The 25,370-nt window shown below is 36.3% G+C and overlaps 1 protein-coding gene across 1 annotated transcript in view; it reads right to left on the reverse strand.

Moving 5' to 3' along the window:
* LOC124616613 overlaps positions 1–25,370 on the reverse strand; it is a 282,672-nt gene that overhangs the window by 128,503 nt on the left and 128,799 nt on the right. The window contains exons 6-8 of the mRNA XM_047144936.1: positions 20,443–20,647; positions 11,467–11,598; positions 2,009–2,101 (exon numbers count right to left, since the gene is read on the reverse strand). Coding sequence (XP_047000892.1) covers positions 2,009–2,101; positions 11,467–11,598; positions 20,443–20,647 — 430 coding nt within the window. The remainder of the gene's footprint in view (positions 1–2,008; positions 2,102–11,466; positions 11,599–20,442; positions 20,648–25,370) is intronic.

The following is a 25,370-nucleotide window of genomic DNA, read 5'->3' on the forward strand; positions in this document are numbered from 1 at the left end:
AGTTTTCTATGGATTTCCAAATGTCACAGTTTTCTTTGATATTTTCTGACAAAAAAATCTTTTAAACAAATCAAAAACTGCAACATTTCTATTCCATAATAAGACTCTAAGAGAGAGAGAGAGAGAGGGGGGGGGGGGGGGGGGGGGGAGAGAGAGAGAGAGAGAGAGAGAGAGAGAGAGAGAGAGAGAGAGAGAGAGAGAGAGAGAGAGAGACAGACAGAAATAATGCACCATGAAGGAATTATTCAAATGGGATGGAAATTGGTAGATGTGGGGTGCATATGCAGATAAATAAATGATTACCATTTAGGAAAAATTGAATTATTTATTCAAGAGAAAGAGCTTCATAAATTGAGCAAGTCAATAACACATTGATCCCCATCTGGCCCTTATGCAAGTAGTTATTCAGTTTGGCATTGACTGATAGAGATGTTGGATGTCCTCCTCCTGAGGGATACTGTACCAAATTCTATCCAATTGGTGCACTAGTCCACCAAAATCCTGAGCTGGTTGAAAGGTCCTACCCATAATGCTCCAAACATTCTCAGTTGGGGACAGATGTGGCAACATTGCTGTCCACATTAGAACATGGCAACCATGAAGAGAAACAGTAGAAACTCTTGCCATGTGCAGTTGGACATTATCTTGCTTAAATGTAAGCTCAGGATGGCTTGCCATGACAGGCAACAAAATGGGGCATAGAATATTGTCAGCATACTGATTTGCTATAAGAGTGCTGCATGCGGCAACCAAAGGGGTCCTGCTAAGAAATGAAATCGAGCCCCAGATCATAATTCCTGGTTGTTGCGCTGTATGGCAGGAGGTAGTCTGGTTGTTGCACCACCACCGTCCAAGGCACCTACAGACATGTCTTTAGCCTCGCATCTCATTGACTGGAGTAGAATTGCCTTCAGTGATGAGTCCCACTTAAAACTGAGCTCTAACAACCAGTGGAAATGTGTCTGGAGATACTGTGGGATACCAACCTGACTGTCATCCACCATACCACCCAACAACAAGGAGTGATGATCTTGAGTGCCATTTCATTTCATAACAGGGTCCATTTGGCTGTCTTACCACTGTCTTGGCTTACCATGGTATGCCAACAATATTCTATCCCCTATTTTGTTGCCCTTCATAGCAAGCCATCTCGGGCTCACATTTCAGCAGGATAATGCCCACCAGCACATATGGAAGGGTTTCTGCTTCTTGTCTTTGTGCTCGCTAAACCCTAACTTGGCCAGCAAGGTCACCAGATCTCTCCCAATTTTGAGTCCTATAGGTGGAGTGCTCCAACCATCTTGGTATTCTGTTGATCTAAAGTGCCAACTGGACATAATCTGGCACAAAATACCTCATGAGGATGTCCAACAACTCTGTCAGTCAATGCCAAGACAAGTAATTGCTTGAACAAGGGCCAGAGGTGGGTCAATGCATTATTTACTTGCTAAATTTGTGAATCTTTTTCTCTTGAAATTGTTATCATTTGTTTGTCTGTACATGTGCATCACATCTACTGATTTCAGTCACATTCAGAGAATTTCTTCACTGTGCCTCATTTTTTTTCTTTTTTTCTTTCTTTTTTCTCTTAGAGTGTATTATTGGAAATCTGGTTAATATAATAAACAGTTCATTCACTTAAGAAATCTGTCTGAACAAAATGACTGCCACAAGACAATTGAACACAGAATGTGTGAAATTCATCACAATTTTTTCTTTTTTTTTTTTTTTTTTTTTTTTTTTTTTTTTTTTTTTTTTTTTTTTTTTGGCATGTGATATTCAGTATATGAATATGTCAGTTAACATCCCAGGCAGGCTAAAACTTTATTTTGCACTGCATTATGACTTCAGTTTGACTCTTGATGCAACCCTGAGTAAGATAAAAATTGGTTCCCTGTGTTAATTTTTCACAATGCTTTGATCCGTTGGGAGGATTCCTATCAGTATATATTCTACAGCAGAGGTAAACTGTGGCTTTATGCTTGAAATTCTATAAAATCATACTTACCAGAGGAAACATTTCATCCATTTCTGCTATTTTTACTGGCCTGAACTTCTTTGTAAACTGTTCTTGCCGTACTTTAGCCTCCTTAGGTATTTTCTGAAATCATCATGGTAAATTATTATTTTACACTCACAGATATACAATTTTTTAAAAATAGGACTTTCCATAAAAACTCTTACTTGAAATCACATTTTGTTAAGTTCTGTTGATCCTTAGGATGCTACAGGAAACAGGAAGAAAAAATCTGATGAACATTAAAAGGAACTTCAAATGTTTCATAAAATTGTTTTGCATGCTCAATGTAGACTGTGAGCCCATTACCATGTAAAGGACAAGACGTTATTATCATAACTTTTCCAGGAAAATGCTACTTGTGTCAGATTACTGATGGAATATTCTCTGAAATTGTATTAATAATGCCAGATCAAATTTATCCTCATATGTGCCATATGCATTCTCAGTACACTGTCATGAGAATGAATTCAAGGCAGAAAATAGTTTAATAGTATAAAATAAATAAATAGATTATCACTGTATTATGAAATATTCTGAATGTGGATACTTCATTTTGATGGAAGATCACAACAGACAGTATACAAAGGATATTTTACTGCATCTTAAGTCTTTCTGTCCATTATTTTGTCCTTCCATTAACTAGTGCATTAGCTGATGCATCTATATGCCAGCATGGAAATTTAATTCTGTACCAGAGTCTGAAGATACGTTAATCAACAGCAAAAAATTACAAAAAATGAAGTCTGACTGACTAGTTATCTTTCATCATCATTTTCACCTAATACCTAAACTGTGTTTTAGTGTTTACTGTTCAGCACAATTGTTTGGTGGAAAGTGAGAAATTTGAGTTGCATGGTTGAGCACAAATGTTGATATGCTGTGTTTGACTACTTAGGCACAGGGTCACTGGAACAGTGAAACAATTTTTTGTAGTATTATATGATGTTTTATTCTCATGGATGCGTGAGAGTCTGGAGACTGGTGACCAGAACCTACTGACTTGTAGAGTATCTACAGTGAATGTTCAGGTTGGTGAGTTGTGAAGTGAAACCCTTTCTCATGAGAAACTTTGGAATATCAAGTTCCTTAAGGACTAAAAAGACCATGATACAGTTATACTGAATATCACCACATGAAATGAAACTGTGAGTAAACTTTCACTACAATATAATGAACATTATGATCTTCTTAATCATGTAATGTTTATGCACTTTATGGTTACAAACCAACAAAATTACTACTTCTGTGGAGCAAGCACAGCAAAAGAATGCAACACTGGTATAGATGCCTCGATAGCCACAAATATGGTAACCAGTTTGTTTAATCTGATAACAGGGTTCAGTGGAATTGCTTTAAAGCTAAACTCTTTCCAAAAGATGCTCATTATACATCTCATGACTGCAAACATTTAAAAAATAATGTTAATTTGACATTTGCTTACTTGGTTCAAGATATCATTTACCAAGGCTATGCACCACATTCACACCTATTATCTTCATAGCTCAATTTTACAAAACTACTTCTGTACCCTGACATTTCTATTGCTAACCAAAGCAAGGTTTTCCATGTATGGCATGGCACTTGTTGAATTGCAGCCAACTCTTTCCTTCTCATCCCATCCTGTAATCTTCCCTGACCTGGGGTTCTGGGCAATCTTTCTGAACTGTACCCCCTCCCCTAAACCTCCCCACTCCTATTCCTTCACCCCTCTTCCTTCCCTTTCAGCTCTTCTGCTAGAAGAAGGAGCCACTGGCTCCAAAAGCTTGTAAAAGTTAAACCCTTTTGTGTGTGTGCTCTCCTGTCACCTCTTGGTGAGAAGATTTTTTTATCTATCCATTTACATTGTATTGTCAATAATTGATAATTTTTGTTGTTGTATTCTTCAGAGCAAGTATCATTGATTTTGTAATGTCCACATTCAGTTCTTTCTCACTATTAAGTAAATCAACTAATGTTTGTATTGCATTGGAAACATTTCTTTCTGTAACAATTGTATCTTCTTTTAAGTTGTCAATTAAAACTTCTTTGTTAGCAGAAAAGCCTCTACCAACTGCAGCATTTTCATGAAACATGCATAACAGCTTCTGCACAAACTTGATTAAGTCATAATTCATACTTTGTGTGTGTGTGTGTGTGTGTGTGTGTGTGTGTGTGTGTGTGTGTTGTGTGTGTGTGTGTGTGTGTGTGTGTGTGTGTGTATGTAAATTAATCAGAAAGTGATCAAGTTTGTCCTTCTAATGATTGAAATGCTTCAGTTTTATTCGGAATATTCATTTTAAAATATTCTCTCTTCACTATGTCAGCTAATGGGGGAGTCATATGCTGTTTTCACACGAATTCTTCCAATGCAATTGTCACTTGAGAATTTCTCTAAATGGACTTCTGCACAACTTTGGATGAAAACATGAACTTCCTTTGACTATCTTTAATTTCAAAGGACTCTTCCCAATGTCTGCAATTTTTAGATACAGTTTTTGCAAAATATTTGGGCACACATTTCTGAAAATAACCACATATAGCTCAACACAGCCATGCCTCCAAATTTCTGCATCCATACTTGCCCTTCAAGGCTGCAAATTGCAGTAGCACAGACTCTGCTCCTGGATACAACATTTTTGGGGATACAAAAAACTTTCTACTCCCTTCTAAAACCACATATAACTAACACACAAAACAAAAGTCATGACGGCCCACTCAATTTCATTACCATTTCATTACTTTTATAACCACCTGTTCATTTTCACTACTTTTTCATGATGTTCATGACCTGTAGACACCCTGTCCACTGAATGCTGGCAGGTGGCCTTTTCTGGTGAACCACATTTAATTCTCCAACAGATGGATGGCCATTGGTGTGTATGTCCCCTGCAACAATTGTCATAAGGGTGCAGGATTGAGGAGGAAGCGTTACAATCATCTTGTGGTGCAGTGTTACAGTCTGAGGAATGTTTTTGTGGCATTCCCTGGGCGATTTCATCACTCTGGAAGGTACAACATATCAGCTCAAATATGGAGCTATCCTTGGGCATCATGTCAACTTCTACATACAGTTTGTTGTTTCCTTGGCATTGTGGCATCTACTAGCAGGACAATAAAACATGTCACACAGCTTGCAGTGTACATGACTGGTTTGAAGAGCATCATGATGAGTCTACTATACTTCCCAAGCTACAAAACTCCCTGGACTTAAACACAATCAAGGATCTGTGAAACCACCTTGATCAGGCTGCTCGCTCAATGAATCCTCAGCCCAGATATCTAGCACATCTGGCCATGGTACTGGAGTCAGTATGGATTCACATCCTTGTTGATATCTTCCAGAAGCTCCTGCACATCTGCACTGCAAAAGGTGGATATTCAGGCTTCTGACAGGTGGTCACATTAATGTGACTGGACTGTATGTATGTATGCAGATGATGCAACTTTTCTTTCCATAAACCCTGTATTTGAGGATCTTATAAACAATATGGATCTGGTGAAAGAAAGTGCAACATCTTGGTTCAATGAAAAAGGCTTACTGTTTTTAAAAATATTTTAAAAAATGCAGGATATGTGTTTCAGCCAATCAATAATCACCAATATAGAAAATTAAATGTAAATTTTTTTAGGAATTAGATTTGATAATAAATTAACACGGAACCCTCATTTTCTACAACTAAACCTAATTCTACATCTATACTCCACTAAGCATAGTGTAGAGCATGGCAGCAGGTATGTCCCATTGTATCAGTCAGTTAGGGCTTTTTCTCATTCCATTCCCTCATGGAGCATGGAAAAAATGACTGTATGAATGACTGTGCATGTAGTTATCCATCTAACCTTGTCCTCAAGGCCCCTAAGGGAGCTATAAGAGAGAATTGTAGTATATTCCCAGAGACATAATTTAAAGCCCATTCTTGAAATTTTGTAAGTAGGTTTTCTTGGGATAGTTTATGTCTATCTTCAAGAGTCCACCAGTTCAGTTCTTTCAGCATCTCCTTGACAGTCTCCCATCGGTCAAAAAAACTTGTAACCATTTGAGCTGCTCTTCTCTGTATACTTTCAATGCCCCCTGTTAGTTCTATTGTTACAGATCCAGCACACTTGAGCAACATTCTAGGATGGGTTGACAACTGATATGAAAGCAATTTCATTTGAAGGCTGGTTACTCATTTCTGAAAATTTAAAGTAAGTTTCCAGTCACTGCACCACTTTGAAATCTTACGAACATCTTACTGAATATTTGCACACCTTCTTCAGACAGTACTTAATGAGATATGAGGTTACATTTAATATTGTGCATTAGGTCATTAATACACAAGATGAATGAATAGCAAAGGTCCAACACACTTCCCTGGGGTACACCCAAACTTACTTCTGCATCTGTCTATTACTCACCATATAAGATAACATGCTGTGTCCTCCCTACTACAAAATCCTCAAACCAGTTGTAAGTTTTGCTTGATATGCAATATGATCATACTTTCCATAATAAGTGTAGATGTGGTACTGACTGAAATGCTTTTCAGAAACTGAGAAATACTGTATCCACCTGAGTGCCTTGATCCATGGCTTTCAGTATGTCCTGTTAGAAAAATGCAAGTTGGGTTTACATGATTGACATTCCCAAACTCATGCTAGTTGGCATGGAGGAGGTTATTCTGATAAAGATATCTCTTTATGTTTGAACTCAGAATATGTTCTAAGACTATCTCAAATGGATGTCGAGGATATTGGATGACAGTTTTGTGGGCCACTTCTGCTACCCTTCTTGCACACAGGTATTACCTGCACTTCCTTTCAACTATTGAGCACAGTTTTTTGTTTGAGGGGTGTACAACAAATTTTAGTCAGTTGCAAATTCAGTATAGAATCTGATACAGATTCCATCAGGCCCTGGATCCTTTTTTTTTTTTTTTTTTTTTTTTTTTTTCAATTTTAATTATTGTAGCTATTTCTCAATCCCAGTGGCATTAATATCTATTTTGCTCAACTTCTCAGTAGTATGAGACTTAAATTGGTGCAGTACTCTAGAGTTTTCATTTGTAAAGGAACTTTTGAAAACAGAGTTAAGCATTTCTGATTTTGCTTTGCTACCTTAAATTTCAGTTCCTGTCTCATTCATGAGTGACTGAGCACTAACTTCGGTGCAACTAATAGGCTTTGGATATGACCAGAATTTCTTTGAGTTTTGTAAGAAATCTTTTGACAGCAGGCTTCACACCTTCCTCTCTTGACAGCCAATGATGTTTCATGCAGTGTATTTCTTTAGAAGTTTCTATACAGTGACTGTATACTATGGAGAGTTCCTCCCATCATGACCTATCTCCTGGGAACATATCTATACAGCATGCAATCAACAATTCTTTTAAACTTGAGCAGTTTCTCTACATGGTTCTGCGCTGAGTTAAAAGCTTCAATTTCCTCAGGGAGACACACCCCATTTGTTTAAGTTACCATTTGTACTTTGGTAATTATTGTTGCCACAAATGTCTCATGGTCACTTACATCAGTTTTGATGTGGACAGTTAGGTTATCAAAAGAGATACATCTACAGGCAAGACTGAAGATGTATAATAATGGCATATTTGGCATTTTTTTAAGTCTTTGTTTAGTTATGCATTACTACACTGAGGAAACTGAAAGAAGTGTGCATAATATTCTTGTAATTCATAAGAAGGCAATCAGAGTAATAGAAATAACAGATGGACATAGTCTAACTAAACCTAACTCCATTAAATATATGATCTTAACAGTAATTATTCTCATCCATTAATTGCTAAAAGCAAGGAAAAACTATGGTGATCACTTTTCTGATGAACATGTACCTCTACTGTATGGTTAAATTATTTGAATAAAATATTCCATGGGTAAAATAGCCCACATTTGGACCTCCATTCAGGGCTACTCACGAAGATACCAAAAGGAAAAACAAAACTTGCATTCTACAAATAAGAGCATGGAACATTAGGTCCCTTCATAGGGCAGATAGGTTAGAGAATTTAAAAATGTGAATGGATAGATCAGTGTCAGATATTGTGAGAATTAGTGAATTGTGGTGTCCGGAAGAACAGGACACCTGGTCAAGTGACTACCAGGTTATAAATACAAAATCAAACAAAGGTAATGCAGCAGCAGGTCTAATAATGATAAGAAAATAGAAATGTGGGTAAACTACTGTGAACAGCTTAGTGAACATGTTATTGTAGCCAAGGTAGACACAAAGCCAACACCCACCACAGAAACATACATGTCTACTAACTCTTCACATGATGAAGAGATTGAAAGAATGTTTCATGAGGTAGAATAATTATTGAGATAGTTAAGGTAGACAGAAATTTAATCGTGGTGAGGGACTGGAATTCAATAGTAAGAAATGGAAGAGAAGGAAAAAAATAGGAGAATATGGAATGGGGCAAAGGAACGAAATGTGGTAAAATTTTGCAAAGAGCATTATTTAATCATGAGTTACATGGTTTAAGAATTGTGTAAGAAGGTTGTATGCAAAAGACCTGGAGACACTAGAAGATTACAGATAGATTATATAACAGTATGACAGAGACTTAAAAACCAGATTTTACACTGCAAGGCAATTTCAGAGACAGATGAGCACTCTGATCACAATTTATTGATTATAAACTGCAGATTGGAGATAAAGAAATTACAAAGTGATAACAAATTAAGGAGATGGGACATATACAAACTGAAATAACCAGAGGTTCATGACAGGCATTGATGACTAAATTAGGGAAGAGGAATAGAGTAAAAGATGAATGGGTAGCTTTGATATAGTAAAGACAGCAGAGGGTCAACCAACAAGGTACGGTAGTAATCCTTTCACAATGCACAATATATTAAATTTAACTGATGAAAGGTATGGTAGTAATCCTTTGGCAATTCACGATATATAAAATTTAATTGATGAAAGGAGAAAATATAAAAATGCAGGAAATAAAGCAGATGAAAGGGAATACAGATGTGCAAAAAATGAGATTTACAGAAAGTATAAACTGGCTAACCAGGAATAGCTAGAGTGAAGATGCATGACAGTACAAGCATGTTGACCAAGGGAAGGATGGGTGCCAACTATAGAAAAAAATTAAACATGCCTTAGGAGAAAAGAGAAGCAGCTTATCAACATTAAGAACAAACTGATGTTTCAATACTAAGCAAACGAGGTAAAGCTAAGAGGTGAAAGATGGAAGCAATGTATAGAAGGGCTTTACAAGGGAAATGAACATGAAGGCAATATTACAGAGAGGGAAGAAGAAGTAAACAAAGATGAGCCAGGAGATACAATACTGTAAGCAGAATTTATCTGAGCACTGAAAGATCTAACATGAAGAAAAGTACCCTGGAACAGACAATGTTCCCCCAGAATTACAGAGATCCTTGAGTAAGCAAGCCATGACAAAACTATGCCACCTGGTGTGTAAGGTATTTAAGATGAGTGAAATGCCTTCAGACTTCAAGAAGAATGCTATAATTCTAATTCCAAAGGTGAGTGGTGCTGACAGGTGTGAATGTTATTGTACTGTCAGTTTAATAAGTTGTGACTGTGAGTACTGACATAAATTATTTACAGAAGACTGGAAAAACTGATTAGAAGTTGAACTTGATAAAAATCAGTTTGGGTTCTGGAGAAATGTAGGAAATGATGGGCCATACTGATCAGGTGATTTATGCTAGGAGATAGGTTGAATAATGGCATACTGACTTTCATCCCATTTGTAGCTTTATAGAAAGCTTTTGACAGTGTTGGCCGAAATGTACTCTTGAAACTCTGAAGGTAACAGCATTTAAATACAGAGTGCAGAAGGTTATTTACAACTTGTACAAAAATCAGACAGGAGTTATATGAGTCGAAGGACATTAATGTGAAGCAGTGGATCAGAAGGGAATGAGACAGGGCTATTGTACCCTACTGCCAATATTCAACCTTTACACTGAGCAAGCAGTAAAGGAAACCATGGTGAAATTTCGAAAGGAATTTAATTTCAGGAAGAAGAAATAAAAACTTTGAGATTTGCTGATTACATTGTAGTTCTGCCAGGGATAGCAAAGGACTTAAAAGTACAGTTGAATGGAAGCAACATTGTCTTGAAAAGAAGTTGTAAGATGAACATCAACAAAAGTAAAACAATGGTAATGGAATGTAGTCACATTAAATTGGGTGATATTTAAGGGATTAGATTAGGAAATAAGACACTAAAAATAGCAGATGAGTTTTTTATTTGGGCAGCAAAATAACTGATTACAGCCGAATTAGAGAGGACAAAAACTGCAGATTGGTTATTGCAAGAAAATCATTTCTGAAACAGAGGAAACTGATAACATCTAACATACGTTTAACCATTAGAAAGTCTTATGTGTAGGTATTTGTCTGGCGGGTTCCTTTGTACAGAAGTGAAATGTGGACAGTAAGTAGTTCAGACAAGAATGGAATAGAAAATTATGAAGTACGGTGCTACAGAAGAAAGCTGAAGCTTAGATTGTTAGATCAAGTCACTAATAAGGAGATACTGAACCAAATTGGTGAAAAAAGAGAAGGGATTAGTTGATAAGATGTGTCCTGAAGAAGCAAGCAATCATCATTTTGGTAACGGAGAGATGCAGCGGGCAAGGGAGGGGAGGGCAGGGGGGGGGGGGGGGGAGTGCTGGGGGGAATTTTAGAGGGAGAGAAATGGATGAATATGGTAGCAGGGTCAAATACTGAAGACCACAACAGTAATTAGTTTACACTGTATGTATGGGAGAGTTAATTACATATTTGCTGATCTATTTGACATCATTTTAACAAAGGGACAGTTATAATAGTTGGTGTTTAATGCTTAAATTGCAGTCAAACTGTATAACAAATTAATTCTACAAAAAAAGGATTACCCTACATGTACTAATAGTTGTGTAACATGAAAGTCTGGTTCGAATGTTAAAATCTGCCCTGACTGGTCCCCAAAATGTCTTCACATTTCTTAGTAGAGTTGTATTTGCAAACCATGCCTTCATACTGATCATTCTTATTCCCAGTATCTATTTTGATTTATTGAAATGTTGGTTGTAAAAATGGATACATTATTTTTGATATATTTCATTAATGATACATGCAGAGGTAACAGGTTTCTGTAGTAAATTCTTGAATTCGTACTACAGTTCATATTACACAGATTTGCAATCAGAAAGTTTTAGTTATAACAAATCTTGCTAAGTCCAATAAAAAGTTAAAACCAACTACAATGATAAATGCTGCATTGAGCACATTTGTACTACAAAATTTAAATTTGATCACTGACAATAGCTCTGAAAAAGGCATCATCCCAAACATGGAAGAAGGTACAGTTTGATGCAACATTTAGTTTTCATTTTTAAAGACCACTCAGGTCAGTGTTTTCAATCATTATGAGACATAAGCACTATCTTTTCATTTGTACACAAATTAAATGTTACATCTGAAAAGAGAATGTTCTTACCATATACTTATGTAAGTCAATGAGAGCAAATGTTAAGCTTTCATTAAATTTTGCAGCAGCAGTCTCATCAGCATCATTGAAGTAACCAAGATTCTTAACCAGATCTACAGTATTGCTGAAGATTTCATAATCCTATGCAACAAAGAAAGAAGAAAACATATTACTTTCATGGTTCCTTATAAAAATAAATGTCTTAATTATAGTTTAACAATAACGTATCCAACTGAACAATAAAACTACCAAAGTGTGTTATTATTTACAAAACAAATGTTACACTCTCTGCTGGATAAATTGCTTCACAGTTTTTGTCATTGCTTTCACATTTATGATTCATGGTTTGGATTGAGTAGCTCTCAAACTCAGTGTTTTATGGTTAGGAATGGGGGATAGAAAGTACACAAATAGTTGTAAGAATGTCAGTAGAGTATTTTTGCAAGAGCTGCTAGTACACAAGGACCAGACATAATATTCTGTGGAATTTGATAGCAGATGTAAAACGCTAACAGTCTCATGTGGTCAAAGGAGAGCAGTCTTATTATGATCTTAATATTAAGATAGATAAACTGCCAAATGGTGACAGGACTTTGTGGTTCAGTGTTTTTAGATTTGTTCTTAGTATATATCCAGCAGAGCTAAACACCTTATTTAACTATGTTTCTTAACTTATAAGCAAACGAAAAACCAAAATCCACTGTGTCATTGTTTTTACACTTTTTTGTGCTTTCAGTAGCAGATATAAAAATAATTTTAAACTAGTTGTGCTATTTCATTCTCTCTCTCTCTCTCTCTCTCTCTCTCTCTCTCTCTCTCTCTTTTTTTTTCCATCCATGCCTTCAAAGTCTTTGTTGATTAAGGGGCATGTTTCACTTTCTGTTCGACATTTTCACTAAATCTCTCTTCTCATGATGAGCTATGATGGGTTCTGAAAGCTTTCTCAGCTCTTGTGAATATTTGTTGCTCTACTGATGCCTAGTAAAACCTTGTTCCAATTCATTTGACTTTTTTTCCTGTGTACATGCATAGCAACACATAAAGCAGGAGAACACAAAGGTTAGAGATGTATAGTCAGAAAAACTAAAACCAAAGTAGTTTGACTCAAAGGGTAGTATATTATTTAGATGAGAATAATATAAATTTATTGTTAAAAAACTTTCTAAAGATTAAGCATTCACAGGTTGATGAGCATGGTTACAGTCATCCATTGCACCCACAGGTGGCACAAAAGAATAACCTATCTGTAGTTGCTTGGGAGCAAAGGAGATTTCTGTTGACATTACCACAAAGCTAACCATTCCTGTCACCTTGATATCATCATGTCTGAAAGCATCAAATGTCACCATCTGTGCCAGTGCTACATTTATCGCCTCTCTTGTACAGTTTACTTGTGACAATTGCATAGACCAACTAGAAATGAAACTGCAGCTAAATAAACACAGGGGGAAAAAACATCATTTACTAGGCATCAATGGAAAAGGGAAACACATATCGTCCCACAAAACTTTTCATTTGCTGCCTGTAATGCAAAGCATATATTGAATATAATAACGTAAATTGCAGCATGGAACAACAAAAAAATGGGAACAAAAAGCCACTCACCAATACACAACTGAGTGGTAGTGCATAGGCACAAGAAATAGTCTAGAAAATTGTAATAGCTCTCATTTTTACCACCTTATAAAAAGTTTATTTCTGGCATCTAATTTTTTTTTATATGTAGATAAGAAAACCTTCCTTGAACAAACATTAATTAGAGATAAGAAGCACTTCCATTTTAGGTTGTATGCACTGAACCATACAGATCGGAATGAAATGATTTTAGAATTCTGTTTGCACAAGAAACAGAAATGTGGAAAGTAAGAGCCTGACCTGCTTCTACTCTAAATATGCTACACTTGGGGTATTTGTTTATTTGTCCATATAAATATCTTTTTCAGTACATATATTGTACACAGGATATTGGACAGAAAACCTTTGGGTTTGGGTTTTCAAATGTCAAAAATACATTATTTAAATTTTTAGAACAAATTTGATCCATACAGTTAATGATTACAATTTTTTTTAAAATACTTAATATTTATAACTTATTTCTACAATTAAAGATACAAATTTTTCTTGCATAAGATACTGTGGGATTGAATAGTAGCAGTTTTTCAGAAGGTAGGCTGTCATAGACTTTTTAAAGCTCTGCAGTTCAGGAAGAGTTTTTATGTGTCTTGGTAATCTGTTGTATAGTTTTGTTCCTGCATGATATAAACCTTTTTGGCATAATGTTGCGTTACAATGATTAACATGTATGTCACTGTCTGACCTGGTACTGTAATCAAGGACACTTTTGTTCTGAGGAAAAAGGTTTTCTTTTCTCAGTATACTTTTTTTTGACATGCATGACTACTTCCAGTATATAAATGCAGGATAGGGATAGGTTCTTTAGATCTTTAAAGAAAGGTTTGCATAGTTTTCTGCTGCTCACTTGTTTCATTATTCTTATAATTGCCTTTTCTTTCCTGAAAACTGTTATTGCCTGGCGTACATTTCCCCAGAAAATGATACTGTACTTCAGTACTGAATGTACACGAGCAAAGTATACAGCCTTAGCTTTTCCTGCACTAGTGTTATTGCAAAGAATTCTTACTACAAAGCTCTTTTTCGCTAGTTTTGAATTTAGGGATTTGATGTGAGTGTTCCATTTAAGAAATTTAGTTTCATTGACAGCACTAATGTTTTGGTTATCTATACATGTTACGGGTTGTGCCACATTTTTATTCTGATGGGTGTGGAAATTCATGAGTACCATTTTTTGGGGATTAACTATTAGCCTGTTTCTGGTAAACCATTCACACACTCCTTTTGTGATATCTTTTGCAGATGCAGTAAGATTTTCTTCTTTATTCCCTGTTCTAATCAATAGACTCTTGTCATCTGCAAACGGTACTGCTCCAGAATTCCTAATGTGTGATGGGAAATCATTAATGTTCACCAAAAAAAGAAAGGGACCTGAAATGGAGCCCTATGGAGCTCCACGACTTAGCCCACATGGTTCTGAAAGGTGTACCTGGAGTTCATTTCCTTCCATGCACTTAATTTCAGTTACCTGAGAGCAATATTCCAAATATGATTTAATCCATTGATTTGGCACACCTATTACACCATACCGTTCAAGCTTCCTCAGGACCACAGGATGATCAATCACATCAAAAGCTTTTGTTTGGTCCAAGAATAAACCTGAGATATTTCTGTGGTTGTCCACTGCATTTAAGAAATTGTTTATCAGATTCAAAGTAGCTGTTTCAATTGATCTCTGTGGTCTGAAGCCATGTTGACATCCAGAAATAATATTATTCTTGTCAATGAATGTAGTTAGTTATGAAAGGAACACTTTTTTCAATAATTTTCAAAAACCCTGACAGTAGATACACAGGCCTATAGTTACACATACATTGACGATCACCTTTTTTATATAGGGGTATTACTTTTGCCATCTTCAGTTGCTGTGGGAAGTCACCACATTATAAGGATGAACTGCATATGTCCAATAAAGGCGAACATATTTGTCTTGCTGTTATTTTTATAATATAATCTGGAATATCATCAATACCAGTTGAATAACTTCTTTGTGCCTGAAACTTTTGGTGAGACTTTTACAAAGAGCTTCCCCTATGTCACAGAATAGAGACTCCAAACTCTTGTGCCATATTTGAAAGTGATGCAAACTTTGGTTCACTAAGTTAATCGTTAAATCTAATTTTTACATTCCTTTCATAAGACATGCTGTGGCAACAAGATTTTTCTCTGTGTTTTGGATAACAGCCTTTATTGTCAAAAGCGAATTACTAAAGGCAAACATGTACTTAATTTTGCAGCTAAAGTACATCCAATAACTGAATTCTTGTCCTGTACAATTGGAAACGAAATCAATATTCATGCAGCCATTGACAAGAGCTCCTTTATAATTCATGAACACTCAGACCTTGAAAAACTAATACTTCTTGCAACTGTCTCTTGCCAGGCCTTAGACAGGCATATCCCACGCTCTCAGTTGAAATTAGTATCCTATGACCCATCCAGCTTATGCAATACCTTATTCTGTCCACACGCCTCCTCTGCTACCAACCCTCCAACTGAAGGGGCATTACCTTGTAAGCAGCTCAGATGCAAGGCCTACTTCATCAGTACACAGTAAGTCCTACTGCAATCCAGACTTTCCATACACAATACTTCCTAGGCCATTTGAGAAAGAAGACACATCATATGTAAGCTGTGCTGCAAATTCTCTGTTCAATCAAAATATGTCAAGTAACTGTCTTCTCACATGAATGGCCTCTGCCAAGCTATGGCTACCCATGAACATGATCATCCTGCACTTGCTGCACACCACGACACCAATGACCCTAACAACAGCTTCAATACCCATGTCATTTGAAATGAGCCCCTGCCCCCTCAATCCTGAGGACTGCTCTTAAAAACTGCAGAGGTGTGACATGCTCCTCCATCACATCTTCTGTTGTTGCTATCCTCCAAGCCAGAATCTTCACTACTCTCCTCTCCTCCTCCTATTCTTCTTCTTCTTCTTTTGCCTAAAATGCTTCTGCCTATTCAGGTAATTCACAGAGTCTCTACCAATCATCTCTTTTCTACCACAGTCTACCATTCAGAATTTCCTCCCATCATAGTCCTCTTTGGTTCATATCATCCTTTAGCTGGTCTCCAACTTTTTCATGGACTTCCAATTGCTCCTCCTCCATATTCTGTCCATTCTCGCATTCTTGTTGGGAGTCTTTCTTGTTGCATTATTTTAATGTGGCCAAACTGCTTCAGACTATTGCTCTCCATAGTTTCTTTTAGGAAACTGATCTAAGCATGTTACACATTGTTTCATTTCTTATCCTGTCCATTCTTGTCTTATCCATGATCACTCATAGAAAACACATCTCTGTCACTTGTCTTATGCACAGATCTTTCTTTGTCTAAATCAAACATTCTGATCTTAGGTCAAAACTGGTAGATAACATGAGTTGTACATCATGATCTTTGTGTTGGCAGGTATTTTCCAATTCTTAATTATACACGGTAACAAAATCCCTCTCCAAAATTGCATCTTTGATGTTTCCTTTCTTCATTAGCTTACTTCCTAGATATTTTAAAGTATCTACTTCTTTAACAATTTTTCCTTTACAACTTGCATTCTTAATCTCTTTCATTCTTTCTGCTGATGTTCCATTACCTATCTTTTTGTTAATTTCCATGCTTGCTTCTTCATTTACCATCTGACAGGTATATAGTTGTTGTTCCAAATTCTACTCACTATCATCCAAAATCACCACACAGTCTGCATGTGCTACGGCTTTCGTATCATCTCCTGCTGACCCTTGGCAAACTTTTATTTATTTATTTTCATGTTTCATGGATCCTTTATGCGAATGTATTGATAGGATGTAAAACGTGTCAGATTATTACAGTAATAACCATATCTAAATGGTCATGAGGCTTACAAACTAAATCATTATAAAAAGATACATGAGGTTCAAGTGTTTAAACAACACAGATTATAGTAGTAATAATGGTTACACTAAAAATTATGAATCTTACATTCTAATACATATGAAAAGCTTTCTGTCATCAATTGATATGCCAGTGCTACATAATTAGTTCTTATAGGAATGCTTAAATTAAATACGTAGTACTAATTGTTGCAAACTGTCAAAAAATTCCTGTAAAGAATATAAACAACTGTTCATCAAAAGATAAGGTTTCAGCTGTTTTATTAATTTAGTCATATCCTCAGTGATTTATTTAACATGAAATGGAAGTTTATTGTATGCTTTTATGCTTGAATAATGTACTCCTTTCTGTACCATGCTGAGGTTTTTTTATATCTTTGTGAAGATCATGTTTACTTCTTGTATCATGATCATGATATTCACGGTTTGTTTTGTAAAATGTATGATTACTGTTGCCTCATGATGTTGTTCATGACTATGTAAATGAGCACTGGTGACAGCATACTTACTTTTCGAACCCCTTTTCCCATTCTGAACCATTCTGTGATTTTTTTGCCATCTATTATAATACAATTCAGGCATTTGTTATAAATGTTTCTGCTTTCAAGCTACAGTCCTTTTGATGTCTCTTTCTAATAGTGTTGTCAGTCATTTTTATATTTATGAATGCAGCTAAGATATCTTTCCCAGAATCTCATTTCTTTTCTACTGTGTGTCTACCTCTAAATAAAGCATCTATTGTTCATCTTATGGGTAGATATTCTTTTTGTTCTCTTGATTATGGCTTACTATCATGTTTGTGGATTTCTGTAAAATTATCTTTTCATAAAGAGTGCACAATAATGTGCACTTTGTTACCCTTCATAAAACTAGATACAATAACTGCCTTTTTCCAATCATCAGGAATATTTCCATATGTTCATACTATCCTCATTGTTCTATACAATCATACTATCCTCACTGTTCTATCAATGAATTTTATTAGGTCCTATGCCTTTGAACATTTCCACTGTAATTTCATCTACTGCAGGAGCCTTGCCAGTTTTCATTCCTAATACAGCTTTCTCTAGATCTCTTTCTATTTCCTCTATAAGGGTGTTATTTATTTCATCTCCTGCCATTTCATTACATGTAATTTTTTTTCATTCCTTCCTTATTGAAGATTTTGGAAACATTCTTTCCATACTTTCAGATTTTCTTTTTCCCTCACATGGATTTTCCTTCTTGGTTGATACCTTTAAAAGTTTATCCCTTTAATCCATTACTGGCCATTGTCCCTTTTTTGGGACGCGTATATTTTACTTATTTCTATGTAAGCAATGGAGCTTTTAGCCTTTATTGTTGCACCTGTACATTCAACTAACTGCTATAATGCCTGTAAATGTAAAACAAATAACTTTTTTCTAAGTACTTCATGTCAGGAAAATTATAAACTTGCCGATTTTTTGTTCTCGCACTTGGCAGCACTGTATGTCTGCTGGTAGTTCCTGGACGACAATGGGCTGTGATTTAGTTGTCTGGGCGTGTTTGTTATGAACGTAATGATGTCCATGTAAGATTAAGTATACTTCAGATTTTTTCAAATAAGTGCAATATCGATATATTTTATGCGTCCCAATAATGGGACAATAGCATGTTACACTATCATTTATTGTTGATGTGCCCTATTCTTGTATACACGTATTATACAGAGAAGAATTGCATTTTACGTTCTTTATATCTGCTTTTTTCATGTTCTATTCCAATTTTAAGATTCCAACAGGATAAAAACATGCCACGTGGACTTACACTTGAAATTCTAGCAGAACTAGTGAACCATCAAGAGAGTGACGATGAAGATGATGACGTAGAATTGGCGATTATTCCACCCGATGCAGATGTAATAACAGATGAAGAAGACATTGACAAAAATGTATTGAACAATGAGTCTGTTGTACAAGATGTAGACGGTACTTTAGAGAGAAGCTCTCACTTTTGGATGTCTGACAGAGAATAGTGATGTTTTACCTATCAAAGAAAACAGGATCAGTACCAAAACGCAGAGGACCACAAGGAAGCAAATTGATGGGAGGACAGGTGAGCACAGATGTATGACTATATCCAGGAAATCATTTCATTGTGTCAAGTAAAACACAGAAGAGAGTAAAACACAGAAGAGATATGCTTACTGCAAGGAAAAAAAAAAAATTGTATAGGTGCAATGTTGGTGTACACGACAAGTGTTATGCTTCATTTCATACTGAACAGACATTCAATAATATTAAAACATTCTTTATTTATTGTTTGTGTTGTTTCTTACAATATTATGCATGGAGAATAAGGTTGTAAATTTGGATAGGACATTTGGCCAATGTCCCAAAAATGGGACAGTGTGTAGTTTTTGTTGTAATAAACTGCAAATTTTCAAAACAACTTTTTATTCAATTAATCACTCAATGTAACGTATTTATGTATAAAAGTTTGCAAAAAATGATCCAATAGAGTTTTGGCCAGTAATAGGTTAAAAGTTGATGCTGAATCTGTTCACTGTGTATCTCTTGTGTTTCAGTTTCCAGCACTTGGTTTTTGTCTTTTTCCTCCATACATACCCTTTTCAAATTTCTTCAATGTCCCCTACCAATAGTACATGGTTCTGTCAAGATTAATGCCTGTTATCACTTTCACTTCTGTCAGGCATTTCTGATTTATTCAGTTATTATTATATAGTCTATTACAGATTTCTGTTACAAATTTCAGTTGTATCTCATAAACCTGTGACAATCTCTTTTCTTATACCATCCATTACCAATTAACCATTTATTTCTCAGACATATTCACTACTGTCCATCCTATTCTGACACATTCTCTCTCTCCATTCCCCTTATCTAATACTCTCCTGTCATTTTCCATTCCATCCCTGTAATGTGATGAAATTATACACTACTTACCCACTATCCCCCTTCCCATCTCTCAAACCCAACTTTCTGATTATTGACATAATTAATTCCCAGTTTGCTTCTGCTCCTGAGAGATATTTCTGTCTGCTTCGCTCATCTCCATCTGACACCTTTTTGCCTCCTTGTTCAGAATCCCCCACCCTCTTCCTACCATCACTCTATCCTTACCTCTCAAAGTGTACCTGCATAGGTAACTACTGCCAGTGTTGCCATAACTACAGCAGAGTCAGACACATTCTGGGGTCTGAGTGACAAGCCCTGCCATTTTAACCTCCACCAAACTATCTTCCTCACCTCACTAAGGAAGGAACTTTTTGTTCCTTTGTGTTTATTTCTGTATGGGCCTCTTGGTAGTATGGATAATTCTCCTCATGAAGATAAGGACTAGTCAGCAATTCTTTCTCATAGCCTTCCAGTTTTTTCACATGCATTTTCCTTCTGAATCAACAGTAAATTCAGTTTTTCATAATGACTTATTCGTTACACAGAACATTTCTAAAATTATACTTAACTTTATACAAAAATCATTATTCCTCACATACCTCAATACAATTCCTATATGACAAATATTTGTTATCCATATCCATTTCAGGTTTGTTACTGTTCTGACTTGCACTTCTCCAGCAATCGGATGTCCTCCTGTCTCCAGAGAAGATTCTACCTCCAGGTAGTGGTGGTACAAGTTTAAACACAAATGTTGGCTTATTCTTACTTTCCACATCCAACAGAACATCAAACAGAGGAGAACTGCAATTACAAACATATTACAATAATTGCAAATGTATATATAAATTGAAAAAATGCATATAAAAATGTGTAATAAGTACACATTGGTTGGTCATAACTGAAATGCAGCTACTCACAGAAGTGGGCTATCATTATCTTTTTGCAGCAAAACTTGATAGACATGCTAATGCATTAATCAGGGACTGATTTACACTGGAAATAATTTGGTTCCAGTTTTGGCCCTCAGGTGCAGATGTGGCACTGTACACTGTTTGTATGACTGTATGACATACACACTGTCATTTGACAAGCCATAACATGAGTGAACAGTATGGCTATTGAGAAGAGAGACTGTGTGCTGTTAGTGAAACAGTTTTATGTGAACAGCAGCAACTACAGTGACGCACTGAAGAGTATCACTGACTGAAAGGTCTGAGTAGAGGCCTAATGTCATTAAATGGTTTAAATAATGAAATTCAAAAACATTGGTGACCTCGATGTTGCACCTGGAACAGGAAGGCATCCCAGCCCTGGTGGATGTTATTGTTGAGCTTGCTGTTGCTGTAACCAACCATCTAGCACGTGCCCCAGGTAGGGCTAGTGCTCAAGTGGAGTCACTAGAATTGTCCATCCCATGGTCAACAGTAAGGAAAGTTTTACAGTCTATTTTACATTGGTACCCATACAAGGTGCAGACATTGCAGCAGCTGAAACCCTCTTGCAACATTCTGAATTTGCTCTTTGGTTTCTGGTACAGACTGAAGTTTGATGACATGGTCGAACAATACTTCTTGGAAGGATAAGGCACATTTTATACTATAGGGTGTAGTGAATACACAGAACTGCCACATTTGGGATAGTGTTTAACCACATGTTCTGCATGAAGAGCCATTGCACTCGCCATAAGTGACTGTATGGAGGGATTCACGAGAACTTTTATTTTCAGCCCAATCTGCTTTGAAGATAATACACAAGAAGGCCTGTCAGGTGCACCATGATGTCTACACATTATCAAGAACTTGTACAGAATGTGATTTCTGCTTTGGAAGAACCAAGTGTTTGGAAATCACTATTTTCATGCAAGATGGGGCAACACCTCATGTCGCTCACTCAGTCAAAGACCTGCTTAATGCAACTTTCCGTTAATGTTTTATCTCCAGAGGTTTTCCAGATGCACATTCTGTAAGATCATGTAATCTGAATCCATGTGATTTTTGGGTCTGTGGATATCTAAAAGAACATGTTTACCACAGCCACGTTCAGTCTCTATCTAATCCACAGGCCCGTATACAAGAACATGTTTCTCGAATTTCACTGGAACTGCTGTGAGCACCTGTTGATCATGGCATTTTATGGGTGCAGCATTTCATTGATGCCTCCATGCTCATATTGGACAAGCTGTGTAAGGAGCAGTTAATAATAAAATCAACATTATGCCTTAATCACTTGTTTATCATTTCTGCCCATATCTAGTTCCTAATCCATTACATATGGAAATATTTCTATATATCTTTCTTGCATTTGCAGCACCAGAGTTGCTCACGGTGGCCAAGATTGGGACTAATTTTTTTTCCAGCATAAATCGGTTCTTCATTTGCACATTAGAATATCTACAAGTTTTGCTGCCATGCGATAATTATAGCCCCCAGAGGATCTCTGTGGGTAGCTGCACCTTTATTATAACTACCCAATATAAAATTATCTGGTCTTTATGACACTGAAATACTCCTCATTTTAAACAAAAAGGGAGACATTGTGAAAGTCAAAAGACAGGCAAAAAGTTATCAGTACAATTTTAGGTCCAAATCAAGCTGAAGAAGGAACATACAGATTAAAAGCAAGTAAGGACATTCAGAAAAATACCATCACATCTTCAGCTGTGAAAAAGTTCATGGTAAAATTCTATGGGCATATTAAACATGAAACAACCAGATTAACTACACAAGATGTGGAATTCTATTAAAGTTGCACAAAAGTTAGAACTGAAACAATAAAATGAATCAGTCCGAAAAAAGAAGCGGTTAATATGTCATGTCTGGACAATTGGTGTGGCAGATAAATATGAGACCATAACAACTTAACAACTTGGTCTGGTGACAGGAAAAGAGCATATTCTGAGAGAATGAGGTAATATAAATCCAAAAAAGGCTAAATACTGTTGCTGGGTAACCTATCATCAAGAAAAAATTCTAGTGCTATTTTTGGGGGGGCAGGGGGGGAGGAATTTTCTTGTATTTCTATAAGCTGGGATTATCCAAAGGTTCTTTTGATTTTGCAGCTTATTTCTTATGTTTCTTTTCTTTGTTGTCTGAATTATTCTAGGTGTTACGTTTTTCTCCATTTTTGAGATCCTTGTCATAGCATTTCTCCACTTTCCTTGTTCCACCATGTCTTCTTTTTCTAAACGGCCAGTCACAATGTTTTCTCTGTCACTTCAGTAATTTGTACCTGGAGTCTACACAATCATCTTTTATAGTTGTCTCAGCTTCTTCTCTAAAGTTTCCTATGTTTTCTGTTCGATAAGAGTTCTATTAGAGTTGTAGTTGATTATTTTGTGGCTTTCCTTTTTAGTCTTAAATGGAAGAAAATGTATTTTAACCTTAGAGAAATAATTATCTGAGTCAAATGCCTCATTTGTGATCATATTAAAACTCGTTATTTTACTAATATTCCTTCTGGATATGGCTATGTAGTTCACTTGAAATTCTCCTAGATCTAGATCTGTCTCTCATTGTCATTATTTCTATTGTTATTAGTATTCATGTTTGGGCTGTACTGGATCATGTGGTGTACAACAAAAGCCATCTTAGAACTACTTAATTTCAAGTTCCAAGAATCATTTGCATTATTAATCACTGTGATGTGAAACAAGTTATTTTACAGTCATATTTCACGTTCGTATGTAGGTTGATGGCAGCATTTTGCACATCTTTTTGTGTTAAAGACAACTTTAATGTGGAATAATGAATGTCATTTTTCTTCTGTGTTGTAATTACATCCATCATTATTCCTTTTTAACTGCACTGGATTATTTACAACAAATGTAATGAGGGAATAAATGTAGTGTGAAATAATAGTCAAAATACCTAAATCCTGGAGGTGATGTCTACAAGATGATTGTGTGTGAGCACCAAGTATTATTCTTACAGCAGTGAAGAACAAAGAAAATTCATTATGAATAGGAAGATGGGACAAAGAGGAAGTTACTGTGAACACTTCAGTGATAGAGTTATTAATACCAGGATCAACTGCAAACTAATGCCACAAAACAGTCCAGTTATATACATTGATGTCACAACCAGAAGATGAAGAGATAGAGTATAAGAAGAAACTGAATGAGTAACTCAGTGTGTAAAGGGAAAAATCTAATAATCACAGTGGCAGCAATACCGTAGTAAGGAAAGGAGTAGAGGACAGAGTTACTGGAGAATTCAGAATGAGAGAGGAGAAAGACCCACTGAGTTCTGCAACAATTTTCAGCTGTTAATATCACATTCTCTGTAGAGTGAGAGAGACAATGAATGGACATCATTTCATTTCAGCATGATGGGCATAGAGGAATTCTTGGCAAAGTTTAAATGGATTATAAGTTGCACTCTGGAGAAGCACATGACCAGTAAGTAGAAGGATGGAAAAGACCCACCATGGTTTAATAACAACATTCAGAAAATGCTGAGGAAATAAAGACTGTTATACTCTCAGTTAAAAGATAATGCACAAATGATGATAGGACAATGTTAGTAGAGATTCATGTTCTGTAAAAATATGCTGGAAGTATATACCCTTACAAATGACCTAACAGAGAAAACTAGAAAATTCTGTTCCTACATTAAATCACTAAGTGGGTTAAAGGCTTCTATCCAGTCACTTGCTGTCCAGTCTGGTGCGGTAATAGAAGATAGAAAAAGGAAAGCTGAAGTTCTAAATTTCACATTTATGAAGTAGTTCATGCAGGAGGGTTGTAGAAACATACCATCATTTGACCATAGCACAGATTCCTGTATGGAGGACATAGTAATAGGCATCCATGGCATTGAGAAGTAACAAAGGGTTGAAAACAAATAAGTACCTGGTTCACATGGAACCCCAATTTTATTTTACAAAGAGTACTGCCTTACTTAGCTTGCATTTATCATGAATTTCTCACACAGTGCAAAGTCCCAAGTAATTACACTCATGCTCATAAATTAAGGATAATGCTGATACATGGTGAAACAACACCCTTGTGGGCAGCTTGTGGGTTTAAATCACCTCTGGGTATGACCATGTGTTGCATTCGACCTGCGGTCATTGCACAGTGGCGCTGGCAGCAGTTCATATATGCAGAGGTGTGTTTGTGCACGTCAGAGTATGGTGCAGTGATTAAGTTTGCAGACATTTTCAGACATGCTAATGGTGACTGTGTATTGAAAATGGCTCAAAGAACACCTGTTGATGATGTTATGAGGGGTAGAATACTAGGGCGACTGGAGGCTGGTCAAACACAGAAGGTCATAACACAGGCCCTCCATGTGCCACAAAGTGTGATCTCAAGATTATGGCAACAATTCCAACAGACAGGAAACATCTCCAGGTACTACAGTGCACAACACCACTAGAAGACCAATATCTCACCATCAGTACCCACACACAGCCGTGGAGTACTGCAGGTAGCCTTGCTTGGGACCTTACCACATCCACTGGAACAGTTGTCTCCAGACACACAGTCTACAGACAACTGAACTGCCTGGAGATCTGCAAGGTA

The sequence above is a fragment of the Schistocerca americana genome, chromosome 5 (genome assembly GCF_021461395.2).
Source record: "Schistocerca americana isolate TAMUIC-IGC-003095 chromosome 5, iqSchAmer2.1, whole genome shotgun sequence".
In the NCBI taxonomy this organism is placed as follows: domain Eukaryota; kingdom Metazoa; phylum Arthropoda; class Insecta; order Orthoptera; family Acrididae; genus Schistocerca; species Schistocerca americana.